The following is a 13,293-nucleotide window of genomic DNA, read 5'->3' on the forward strand; positions in this document are numbered from 1 at the left end:
GTGTGCATCTTGTAAAAACAGTTACTGTTGCTACTGAATGCAGGCCCCATAACCTATTTTTGCAAAATATGCAGAGATTCACATCCATAAATCTGAAAGCAAATCAAACCCTAAGCACGTAACGCAGATATTATGCAATCAGTAATATAGAATCAAATTGGAAACTATGAAATTCAAACACGGTTGCCATCATTTTTTTTTCCCTTTGCTGCAATTTTATGGAATTGAAAAATCTTTTCTATTTTGCCCTTCCTCGTGTGAGTTCTTTTCTTGTTGTTATTTTCTTCTCTCATTGTTAAAAATGAAAGTTTCACATATCAGCAGAGACAGGGTTGGAGATTTTAAAAACCTTTGGCAGACTCAAGGACAAATAAATTCTGAAAACTCGGATGCAAATAAAAATAGCTAAATGGGGTTTTGCATATCAGCTGGCATCACTGCTTGAAAAGACAGTTCATGGGAGACAGTGGCAATCGCCAGCAAATAAACATATGTTGAGGTTTCTGCAGATCCACTAGGTTTCAGCCGGTTTTAAAACACTCCTCTCTTAAGAGACCAACATTGGCTACACAGTTTTCTACTTTGTCAAACCAAAACGGGAAAAAATGAAAAGGAGAAATGTCATGAGTAATATCTCTCAAGCCACCAACAGTATAAAGTGCATACTTATTTTGCCTAAATTGTTTGAACTACCCCAGCCAAGGAAAGGTTTTAAGTACCCTACTGGGACAGATGCTAGGCGGCAACAATAGAAGGCACACTAATGCAATCCAGGTAACACAATCCTGTTTCAAAAACACGGGCCGGGCTAATTACAGCGCTGCTGAGTCAAGTTTCTTATGCCATCGCAACCCACAAGAACAGGTCAAAATCAAATGTTATTCAAACCACAGTCATATCAACCTTCCATATCAGAGTCACGGCTTAAAACCAAATGAAGAACTTAAAAGCTTAACCCATTCACAAGCAAAAGAAGTGTTTTCATTGCGGGTGGCAAGGTCCGGTGCTTGTCATCATCTACACCAAAAGAAACTGTGCGGCAGAACAGAATGCTGATAGTTTCAAAGTTTGGGGGACTATTTGGGCTGGTCCTTTGATCAGAACACTTTCTTTTTAACAGAAGCATTAAGAAAAACTTGCTGAAAATAACAAATGGTATTTGGAAGAGATGGCTTTAAATAAAACAAACAGCATAAAGGTTATATTTAGTTTTGACCTTTTTCATTTGAAGACTTCTCTTCCATTGCAGAAAAAAAGGAATTACTCGAATGGCCCGTCTGCTTGCGTAGATAAACATACTGTTCCAGCCCTACAGGTGGCATACGACCTCACTGCACACGAAACGTCCATGTGTATTAACTTTGAATCGAGTCTATTAATACTCAGTTATCAAGCAAAGGTGTATGTTTGGGGTGAACATCAGAGAGATACTTGGTTAAAATATCTGATTGAAATGTAAGCTTTCTAAAGCTAGTTGGCAATCAAAATTGGGTTGAAGCCTGGAGAATCACATGAATCAAAATCAACAAATCAATGTTTTGACATAAATTACGATGAAGCTTTTTCTGTTAACTGAAAAACAATAAAGTACCTTTACCCCAAAAGGTAAAGAATTGGGAACACAGATATATAGGAGTTTTTTTGTTTGGTTTGGTTTGGGGGGGTGTTTGGTTTTTTTTGTTTTGTTTTGTTTTGTTTTTTTTTGTAAAAATCATTGTTACCAACCCAAAGAGGAACTTTTGTTCAGCTGTTAATTTCCTCAACGAGGGATCAGTCAGTCTAATTTGCAAGACGCTTTTCCAGCTAGTAGAGGGTGCGAGCTCTTTCCCTAGCTGACAACTGACTATATCTATAAACCTTCCAGGCCATTTAACTCTCAATGAATAATGCTATGTAACAAATGGCTTATCATACATGTTTCCATACAATGAATTTCAATAATTAAAATGTAAAATGAATATTTGGAGTGCGACTTCGCATAATATGTGCACACACTGACTCCAAATTGCACCAAACAACTAAAACAGATTTATTGTTCTACAGTGATTTACTTGGCCATGTCAGATTAGTAATATGGATCTGTTTAAAAACACAATAATTAAGACAAGCAGGATAAATTAATCAACCTACAATACAGTAGGAGCTACCATCAAACGCCGGGAGATAACAGGAGAAAGTCTTGGTTCACAGATCTCTTTAAAACTGCTTTTATGCATAAATAAAACCTTAAAAATGTAGATGGATTACGTCCAACAGAACTACTGTAGCTAAAAGTGATAATGATTCAAACATTTTTCAAATAGAAGTTAAATATTTATAAGCACCCAACCACATTTCATAAATCACAAACTATTATTATTTTATTTCTGTAGCTTCCTGGCACAGCATGAGGATTGAGCCACAGAAAGTCAGGAAAGAAAAAAAACATTCCTTTAAGAGCATGAATCAGACAAAAAACCGAGGCAATCCAAGAACACGGGCCTCCAAAGAACATTCCATATGGTTTTCCCAGGAATCGCATAAGCTCGACGCAGACTCGCCATGACCAACAGGCACATTTCGGCCACGTGCGTTCCCCACCCTGGCCCGTGAGCGACACAAGGCAGGTGTTTCATTATAATGAGGAATAAGAATCCAGTGAAAGTAGAGTGGTCCCTACCTGTCAATTATCACTGGATCTGAGGGAGTCTCATTTCGGTTGCCACAGCTCTTCTTGTCACAACAGCGGCTATGGAGCAAAAGCGAAAGGATTTAGTACAACCATTACAATGTAAAAATCATCATTTAGGCAGACAGAAGGCTCAAATTGCTGGGTTGCAAATGCTAGAATTACCACAAAGCCATACCTGGCAATCAACGGATCCCTGGGACAGAAAATTCTATGTGGGTCATCTATGGGTTAATGGCCAGGCTTAACCTCTCCCCGAACAAAGAAGGAGGGAGGAAGAGGGACTCTCCTGGAGCCCCGACTGACAGCCCTAAGATGGGGTCTCCCCATCACTGCCCGCCCTATTGAAGAGTTCACTGTGAAATGCATTATTATTACCTCTACCCAATGAGAATATTCAGGGTTGTGGGTGGCTCAAACGTTCTTCCCTCAAGATCACACTAATTGTGTGGAGCGCGTCAATAATGAGGTATGAGTGAGTTCTCCCCCTCCAGTCATTCTGTATTAAATGGATTCCTTTTTCTTCTCCTTTCCCTTTCAAGGGAGACGTTTCCTTCAACCTCAGCCTGCCCAAAATCCTAAAGCTGTAACTGTTTGCTTTTGAACCATTCTCATGAGAATAAAAGTACAACATAATAATGAAGACGAAGAAGAGGCGAGATAAAAGAAAGTGGAGATCCACATGTTGTCTGGCTTCTGTGTCCTGTGCTGGACACCATTTAAGTTTTCTGGACGTATTATGGACAGTTGATCCAAAGGCTAGCACAGAACTCACAATGGAGGCCCTTAATTAGGTTAGAGAAAAAGCAGCCTTGAGCAAGAAAAGCACCCACTATCAAAATCCCACCCCAGCTGTGACGAAAAGACTGTCCGTTTCTGTAAAACTGGGATGCGTCTGGGGGAGGGGAGCAGAATTAAGGTTTTTTGAAAATTACCCATGGTCAGTGGAAAACTATCCATCTGAGACTTGTTGGCAAATAAAATATGTGCACACTGGTCAGTCTACACCCAGGTGGACACTATAAACCTCGTGTTTGATCAGTCAAGGAAGTGAGGAAGTTATCCAAGGGTTATACGTTACCACGTGCCACAAATAAAATATGCACTTTTCTCCCTCTTTCTTACACAGGCACGTGCATACACACACACGCACACACACACACACACACACACACACACACACACACACATTTTATTTAGTGAATCATAGGGCCTAAATTTAGAAAGCTGCTGGAGAGAACCAAACATTGAATTGAATTTCATTTTCAGGACCCAGAAATATACTCCTGGATAGAGAGCCTTTCACCAAAGTTGGGAAGTCTCTTTCCTAACTATATATCTGAGAAGAGAATCAGCTTCCAAATTTGGTGTTAATTCTCTTTGTCTCTCATATCTTCGGAAAGCAGTAGTTAAGAACCGTATCTCCTTTGTCAAAGCCCCAGATGAAGTTCACTCCATCTACCTTTTGGCCTTTCCCCTTCTGATTCAAAGAGGACTATTTTCTTTTAGGCTTACATTTAAAATACCAGGACTATGGGGGCTAGAAAGCCCAAAGTATCCCAGTGCCCACGAAACAGAGGAGGAAACAAGGGAATGAGAAGCACAGTCATCGGAATGCTTGCAAAAAAAAAAATAATAATTTAAAAACGAAACTCCATCATCCCTTAACTCTAATCCCCTACACGTACACTTCAAAGGCCTGCCAGAAGACAGCACGGTGGTTAACAACTCTGGCTCCAAAATCAGACAGAGCTACCTGTGCCACCTTAAGCAAGGTATTCCACCCCACAGAAACTTCATTTCCTCATCTGTATGAGGGGACAACCACGGTGTCCACCTCTAATGAGCAGGGTGCAGATTCAGTGCAGTCAGGGTATAAAGCTGGGCTCTGCGACTGGTCCTGCTAAGTGCTGCATGAAGGCCATCACCACTCCTTGCTCCTGCCTCCTCCGACCTCCTCTTCCTCCGAACCTGAGCAAAGCTGCTCCCCAGCTGCCCCAGAAGCAGCAGGTCTCCAACAGCTGCCTATCAACACATCCCACGTCCTCTTTACCCAGGGACAAAACCAGCGGATGGGAAGGCCCAGTTCTCCTCATCATTTTCCATTCCCCCCCACTTCTTTTCTCAAACAGTGAGTGGGCCATGCAGGTTCCCAATGGTGGAACCCTCACCAGGTCCTGCCCAGACTCAGTGTCCTCCAGGGGCTCGACCCCCCCAGGGATGGCTGCTTCCAAGTAGAATCTGCATGTCCTGCCTGTCTCTCTCTCTCCTCACGGCCATCACCCCAATCCACGTCGCTTCCACTCTTCGCTTGGACTTCTGCAGTAGCCTCCCATCCAGCCCTGCTGCCTCCACTCTTTACTTCCTAAGACAGCCAGAAGGCTCTTTTCAAAATGTCAATGGGACTGTATCACTTCGCTGCCTAAGACCTCTTAATGGCTTCCCAGTGCACTCAGAATAGATCTATGGTGAGCCATGATGCCAGGCTACTGCCCAGCCTCCTGTCACTCTCCTCTGACCTGTGACGCTCCAAACGCACTGGCCAGTTTCAGTCTCCTGATCTGCCTCGCTCAGTCTAACCTCGGGCCCAGGCGTCTCTGCCTGGACGGTTCCTCCTCCAGCCCCTCCTTGGTTAGCCAGCCTCTACTCCCTGCTCAGGCCTCAGCCTCTACGCTCCCTCTCCAGAGAGGCTGGCCCTGACCCCCTTGAGGTTCCTTCTGTCTTTTTTTTTCTTTCAGGACATGTAACACAATGCAAATGATATTCTTACACGAATGTTTATTTGGTGACTCTCTCTCCTCTTACCCTGCTCTCCCACGAATCTGTATGCTCTGTAAAGGAAGAACCTGTCCATTTTGTTCACATAATGAGTAGTGTAAGGACTGAAATAGAATGGAGAAGCTCAAATATTGATTGATTGATTGATCGATCGGATGACTTCAAGAATGATGTAATGTACTGGGGGAAATACGATCCAAGGAAATGGGAAGGCGACAGATAGGGGAAGCGAAGCCGACCCTCAGATCAGGCACGGCTGACGCTGACGGAAGGAAGGTTCCCTCCCACCCCACCCTTGTCCAAATCACCCCCCCCAAGCAAGTGCCACACTAAGCCTGAGATCTGTCCTTTGACTTAAGCACTGTCTTTCTTCATCCCCTTAAAATAAAAATGCCCTTGAGCACAGCCAGATGAGTTGAAGCACAGCATAAAGGAGAACCACTTCTCTCTGCTGGGCCCCCAAGGGACCCAGGGGAAAAGGCAGATGTGAAGAACAGAAGTATAGAAGGAAAGACAGAACAGGAATAAAGGAGGTAATGAAGGAAAGAGGAGAAAACAAAATAAAGGGGCTGAAAGTCGCTTACCATCAAAAAAAAAAAAAAAAAAAAGCCCTTTATGTAAAGTATAAAAAATGGCCTCCCCACAGGTTTCTTGTCTGGGGGGTAGGGGTTGGGGGTCATGCCACCGCCTCACACAGTCATCATTCCTGAACTGGGACTCTTGGGCTCTGTTCCGCACCTGGAGCAGTGACAAGATAGCATCTACAGGATGAGCCCTACTTTAAAGAGCTATAGATATGCACATATGTGTGTGCACACATCTACATGCATGTGTGTGTGTGCGCATGGTCATACGGAATGATGTACAGCATTAAAAAGGATGAAGATGGGTTTTTACACATTCTCATGGGAAGAAGTCTAAATCAAATTAGGAATCAAGAAAGCCAAGCTGCTGAATAGTGTATATGGTACGGTCTTATCTCTGGGAGGAAAAAAAAAATGAAAGCGTAAGAGAGAGAGTGGGAGGAGGAGGAAGAGAGAATTGGGTACGAGCCAGTTCACCCCTCACTCCACTCAAATCTCTACACAAAGTCGCCACCTTAAAGAGCCCTTCCTTGGAGAACTGCCCCAGAGCCCTCCGTCAGCCTGTCTCACTTTTCTCCCTAGCACTCATCGCATCCTATTTTATATTCATTTTCTTCTATGTTGTCTGCCTCTCCATGAGGACAGGCTCTTGGACCCTTTTGTTCCAGACTGTAGCTAGAACGGAGCCCAGGGCACGGTAGACCCTCAGGAAATAGGTTTTTGAATAAATGAATAGAAACTTCCAAGAAGGGACCTGTAGGGAGTGGAACAGGAAGTGGGAAGGAATGGAGGGGTATACATTTCATTTCCATCCTTCTGTAGTCTTCTGCTCTGTGTGGCAATACTACTTTCCCATTCGAAAACTGAAAATCAACCTTAAATTGGGGAGCAAATGTCTTCCTTTGGACCGAACTGACATCTACCCACCCCCTCTTCCTACTTCTGAGCCCAGAGCCAAGCGGAGCAGGAACCAGCCCTTCTTCCCCATCACGGTCTTTCCTCACCCTTCTCTTTCACCTCTTCTCTAAACCTAGCTGCCTTCTAGTTCCTTCTGCTGAACTCGGAAGGACCAAGAAAGGTAGGCCCCACCTCCTCCACCACACACAAGACAGGCATTCACCAAAAAGGACAGGATAAAGGGAAAACAGATTCGCTTAGGTTGAAGGCAGAAGAGCACTCAGGCTAAACCAGCACCGCACCTGGGACCACAGACGTGAGAGCATTTTAAGAGATAAGTTACTGTGTTCATGAAAGAAATCACAGTGACAATTATGCCCTCATCGCTTATCTTCATCCACTGAAAACTGTTTCGTAGGTTCTTATTATACCAGGCACAGCCCTGGCCTTTGAGCCCCAGAGTGGGCACGTATCAGGGGCCTTGGGGTTTCCTGACTGGCTTGGTCACAGAGCCAGAAACCCACGATTTCACATTCTTCTCAACCTGTAACTCAAGTGACAGGAGAGCATGTTGGAGTGGGTCAAAGGAGTGGGTCCCCAGCACTCGGTATCTTACAAACACTTTGGACTCAAGACAGCATCCCTTTCCCTAGCAAGAGCATGCATCTCCCAGATAATTCCACACACCCAGGGAAAAGTGAACATATGAGTGTCCTCCTTAGCAGCCTGACACGGGGGCTTATCTCCCGTGAGCTGACACACAGCTTCCTAATCCAGGGCAAGCAATGCATACGTGCTTCCCTTCCCAGTCATGGGACCTGCAGATCTTCATGACAGGGACGTGGAATCTCTTCCTAGAAGCAGAGGCTCTCTCAACTGGGGAAAAGCATCCCCTCAATTTCTAAACTTCACTGCAGAAAACAAGATTATCTTTCCTGTTTAGCCCAACTGGCTATGGAATGAAATACACGAATTATCTGGATAGTCTGACTAGTGATAAGTTTACTCCTTCCCTTAGTTTACAAGCACTGTCAAGTTGTCCCACTTTCTTAAAAAAAAGGGGGGGGGGGGAGGCGCCTGGGAGGCTCCGTTGTTACACATCTGCCTCCAGCTCAGGTCATGATTCCGGGGTCCTGGGATCGAGCCCCACATCCAGCTCCTCGCTTGGCCAGGAGCCTGCTTTCCCTCTCCCTTTCCCCTTGCTCTCTCTCTCTCAAATAAATAAATAAAATCTTTTAAAAAACAAACAACAACAAAAAAAAAAAAAAAAAAAAACTCCTTTTCTCTTGAGTTAGTTTCTTCACTGCCCACTTTTCTCTTTGCCAGAGTCACCACCATTCCTTGCCACCTAATCCCATAAAATCTGGTTTCCAGGCCTCAGCACTCACTTGAATGTCCTCTCTCAAAGTTCACCAGTGACTTTCTGGTGTTTTTCTCTCTTCAAGTCCACCTGGGTCTTCCCAGGACTTATCATGAGGATGGCCCCCTATCTTGAAAACACCTCCTTTTATTTCGATGCCCTGTATGCTCAAGGTTCTTTCTTCTAATTCTGGAACATACTCTCCCTCCTGGCTAAATATGACCCCTCCCCAAGCACGTATCCATAGTCTCCCACCTTTTCCAATCCCATGGAAGCCCATAGCTTCGACTCCTCCTCTGGGAAAAGACATTTCTGATGCCCATTATCTTTGCTCTGACTCTCTTCCCAGCTCCAGGCCTTAGCCCACCTACCTGCAACCCTGTCTTCCCACAGAAATCCCGCCAGACCACCAACAAATGGGCGCAAACACTTCTTCCTACACCCTCTAGAATTCCTGTCCTCTCCCACCCTCCCCGTTCCTGTGGCCACCGCCCACCTTCGGGTATGGCCTCCCTTCTCTGACTAGCCCCAGTCCTTTGCTTCACCCCTCATCACAGACAGCCAGTCTGGTCATCTGCTGACAGATGCCCTCTCCCAGGCTAACCTATAACCTCTCCTACTTCAGGACCAGTCCCTTGGCTCTGTGTTCCACAGTGCTTTTGCACACAGTAGGTGCTACAAGAATGAATGAATATATCCTTAACCACCATACCTCCAATGAACAAAGTGTGTTAATGCTGTAGGAGGCACTTCACTTCCCTCCAATGTTCTCTTATCATCTTTCACTCTGAGCAGCTATGTACCAGGTACTTAGCTAGACACGGCAGACGTAGCTGTTACTAGTACTACTACTTCTGTTTCCACTGGTGTTACTACAAATACTACTGCTCTTCCTATCACGAATAACAATAGACACTTGGTACGTACCATGTGTCAGGCACCGTGATAAGTATTTATGGGGATCATAGCATTTAATCTTAACAATTACCCTATGAGAGAAGTAACATTTCCCCCCACTTCACACATGGGACAACTAAAGCAGAGACGAAAGCTGAGTGACTTCTCTGCCTTCAAGGAGCTCTTTGTTCAGCAAAGCAGGACAGGACCTGGACACACAGTTACAACGTGCCAACTGTTATGTAGGAAAAGCATGGGATATAATAGGAGTGCATAACCAGGAGACAGAACTCAGGCCAAGGGCCATGGACACTTAAAAACTATGCTTAAGTAGAAATCTGAAGGACAAAATCAGAACAAGCCAGCAAAAGAGGAAGAAAGAACAGATTATTTCAAGAGGTTGCCCTGCGCTTGCCCTGGGAACTCATGGTCCCACAAGAGGCTGGGCACTGGTAATAGAAAAAAATGTTTTCCTAAACAGAGCACCCATCCCCTGCAACCGTCCTGTGCACTGGAAAGGGAGAAAATTGACTTTGGCCTGCTTGGGGGGGTTGGGGACTAGGGCTCCCCTACCAAGCATAGGTCCTATTTTCCATTTACATTTAAACATAGGACGCAGTATAATCAAATCCCTATGGACTCCCGCTTTAAAAAATCCTTGGGGTGGCATATTTTTTAAAGAACTTAACCACTAAGTATTAGCAAAATATAATGATAATCTGTATGGTAGATCCCAATTCACCAAAAATGCAGAAACCTTCTCAGAATTCCACAAAAAGAGTTGTACACTATCAAGTCAAAGAGATTTTACCTCAAAGAGAGACAGTAAGTACAATCCAATGGTCATAAGTCCTTTAGTCAGCTCAAGCAATGGGGTTACCCTCTCAACAGAACAAAATAATTTTTTTTTTTTTAATTTGCAACCAACTGAGACACAGCCCCCTGGTGTTTTTCAGATTTTTTTTTCTTTTTCTTTTTCCGTTGCCTGAACAAAACAGAATCATCCAAGCCCTTTCTTGTCGATCTAAATTCTCTGTGTCTCCTTTACCATAGCTCCAATGTACTATAAATATACAGCTTTTGTGACATAAATGCAAAGTTTTATTGTGCCGTTAGCCTTGATAGAAGGCACTGCAGAAAGTTGTTTAGAAATTAAATATCTAAAACAAGCTATTTTAAAATCCAGGGCCCTCACTATTTCATGTCTGCAATGAAGAAATTTCATCTTGGGGAGAGCAAGCTGTCTTTCACACCATATGGCTAATGGTGGTGCATAGCAATTAGCCAGGCTGATTAATGGTGAACAGACTCTAATTTTATGCTTATAATTGAGCCTGCATTTGCACCCCTGGTGCAAATTCAGCACATCCCAACTTCCACTTACAACAGGCAAGAAATCAAGAGAAATAGGATGGTGAGGAAAGTGAGAATTTTTTTCCAGAAGCCCCCTAAAGAGCATCAGATTTGCAATTTAAAAGACTGTTAGCCACACAATAGATGACAGGTTTGTGTAATAGGGTCATGGCGGCCTGGTAAACAAACAGTACCCCTTACACATCTACAGGCAGCCAGGAAAACCGTAATCTGTAACATTAGCAGGATGACATTTTGAATATGGCTTTTCCCTCTTAGCCACACAGTACAAACATCATCATTTGCCTTCAGTGGCTTGAGAATTTTATTTTTGCTATTTTTATGTTTCTGAAAAATAGAAAGAACGACAGCAGTAAAGAACACCAACCGGCATAATAAAATACTTTGGACCAATGAATTTTAAAAACAAGAAAAAATATAAACTGCGTTAATAGGGGGTAGGCTTATGTGTGAAGGGCATAATATATCTTTAAGTATTTCAAGAGTAGAATTATTTCTAGCAGAGTCCAAACATGTACAGATATGAGATGCAAATCTATGATACATAGACATTAGTTGGCCTATTGTTCGAGATCCATCTTCCTGCCTGTCCCCTATTTGCTAGAATCCCATGTAATAGAACATGGAAAATTCATTCTAATGACATGCTAATTGCAGGAAGCTAAAATAAGAGATATGATCAGAAAAATAATAATACAAAGGAGGTCTTTTTTTAATGCTTTTCAAAATGATTTTATCCATTTAATTCTGGAAAGTACAACTCAGCTTTAATGGTCTAATCATTGTATACAGTACACTAATTTTTGTCTAATAATATCTTCCAAGAAACTGATGACTGTATTTTCTGTTTCAAAGGTAAGGAAAGGCTACCTGTTTGTGGGATAATTACCAAGATTTACAAATTGCTGAAGTGAAACCTGTGAAACTCCTGAGGAATTTAGAATACTCTATTAAAAGTACGCTTTTTAAAAAGGAAGAAAAAAGAAAATTGTATAGGCATACATAATTATAGATATAGAAGTTAATATTTGAGATTTCCCAAAGAAAACACATTAAGCCCTTTTTATTTTATTCCCACCTGTGGAATTTAAAGATTGTTTTACCCACAAGTCCGGGAGCAGCAGATAAAGCCCACGCACGGAGAAGTGGCAGGGGAAGCCTAAAACAACTGGTCAGTAATAGTCAGGAGCCAAACCTGCTTTGTGCCAGGGAAAGCCTGCATGGCTAACAAAGCAATTAGTAGCCTTTTCCTGATGCATAGTGGCATCTTCATGCTTTATCCAATTACTCAGAATATATCAGGTGTTATTCTAGAAAGAATAAGAATCCTACACTGCAAGTTTAAAGGCTGTCCTCTGGCCTACTCTTTCACACGTGGAGGACTGGCTGGGGCCATGAAAGAGAATTTGGTTTGCTGGCTTGGTTTCCAATGTGGCTTGCGTCTGATTACAGGCAAAATAAATACACTCGTTTGTGGATGAGATGAATTTTTATAACTTTCAGGTGTAGACATTTTCCATCCTTCCAAAAGCTCACTGCTATGGAGAAACATTAGCTACATCGTCACAATTACATACAGGATAACTAAGATTGAGAGATCAGAGGCAAGGGAAGGGGGAAACCCATGATCAATTTAAGGAGGAATAATGCCTTTGTACCGATGGTCACATTTTTAAGTGGCAGAATTAAAAAGGGGAACTATAACATTCTCATCTTATCCAGAGGCTTCTGTTGACATCAGTAGAACTCTTACTCATTTTACTAGCAATGTAGTTGAGCGCATACATTAACACTAAAAGGATATATTGTATTTTATTCGATTGAAAGGAAGAAGGGGAGGGCTCTGTTTTGTGGCCATTAGAAGTGTAATATCAAAATGGAAATGTTTGTCTTTCAGGATGAAATCTAATAAATAATCAAGAACCACTGAGATGTCTGTGAGCCTTACTACCAAATACTCCTTTTTAGATTATCTAATAGAAGTAAGATAAATACATACCCAACAATCGATCTGAGCTCACCTGGCTTTGAAATATAAATTCACCTTCTCTTTGCTAATTAAAGGAAGAGAGCAAGGTATTTCTTACCTGCACATGATCTCGTGTGTGAGCAAGACTCGGCACATTTCTGGGTTCTTGTCTTGGCCTTCATACACTATGGCCTGCAAACAAAGGCATGATTTGAGCTAAAAATGGAACCAAGTACCAGAGAACAAATTCTCGCAATTGAGGGCTTGAGCACTTCAGTATCACTGAGGCCCAGTTAGCTCTTGGGAGCCCAAGACCTCACGGAGCTGACTGCTTTGAGATACATTGTTAAGGATCAACCCAAATCAGATAGAGGGCATATGCTCCTCTCTGTCCCATCAACCACATTCTTATGACACACACCTTTGGATCAGTGTGTGAGATGAACTTCTGTTGTCAAGACAACCACAATTCTCCTTTCAATTCAGAATAACATGAATCTAATCAATGAGGAGGAAAAACCCAGAAGGTTTAGCAGATTCAGATGCTAGTGATTTAAAATATAGAAAAGCACGTGGATCTGACTTTTAAATATGCATTCGTCACTTCATTTTACTACTTCCAGCCCCAACATTTAGTGTTCTAGAGATGAGTAGCAGAAAACAAGTGGGGATATGCTTAATGAGTCCGTTCACTAACTGTGTCTTCTTTGAGATGATTCATCAATCAGGGAAAATCCTTCCTCCCGCCTACAGGCTGAAAACATGT

At 42.8% G+C, this 13,293-nt stretch overlaps 1 protein-coding gene across 8 annotated transcripts in view; it reads right to left on the reverse strand.

Annotated features, from left to right (window-relative positions):
• EBF1 (EBF transcription factor 1) overlaps positions 1-13,293 on the reverse strand; it is a 388,001-nt gene that overhangs the window by 359,859 nt on the left and 14,849 nt on the right. For all 8 annotated transcript variants that reach the window (XM_059174181.1, XM_059174177.1, XM_059174180.1 and 5 more), the window contains exons 5-6: positions 12,646-12,719; positions 2,660-2,728 (exon numbers count right to left, since the gene is read on the reverse strand). In XM_059174181.1, the coding sequence (XP_059030164.1) occupies positions 2,660-2,728; positions 12,646-12,719 (143 nt within the window). The remainder of the gene's footprint in view (positions 1-2,659; positions 2,729-12,645; positions 12,720-13,293) is intronic.

The sequence above is a fragment of the Mustela lutreola genome, chromosome 5 (assembly GCF_030435805.1).
Source record: "Mustela lutreola isolate mMusLut2 chromosome 5, mMusLut2.pri, whole genome shotgun sequence".
Taxonomy (NCBI): Eukaryota; Metazoa; Chordata; class Mammalia; order Carnivora; family Mustelidae; genus Mustela; species Mustela lutreola.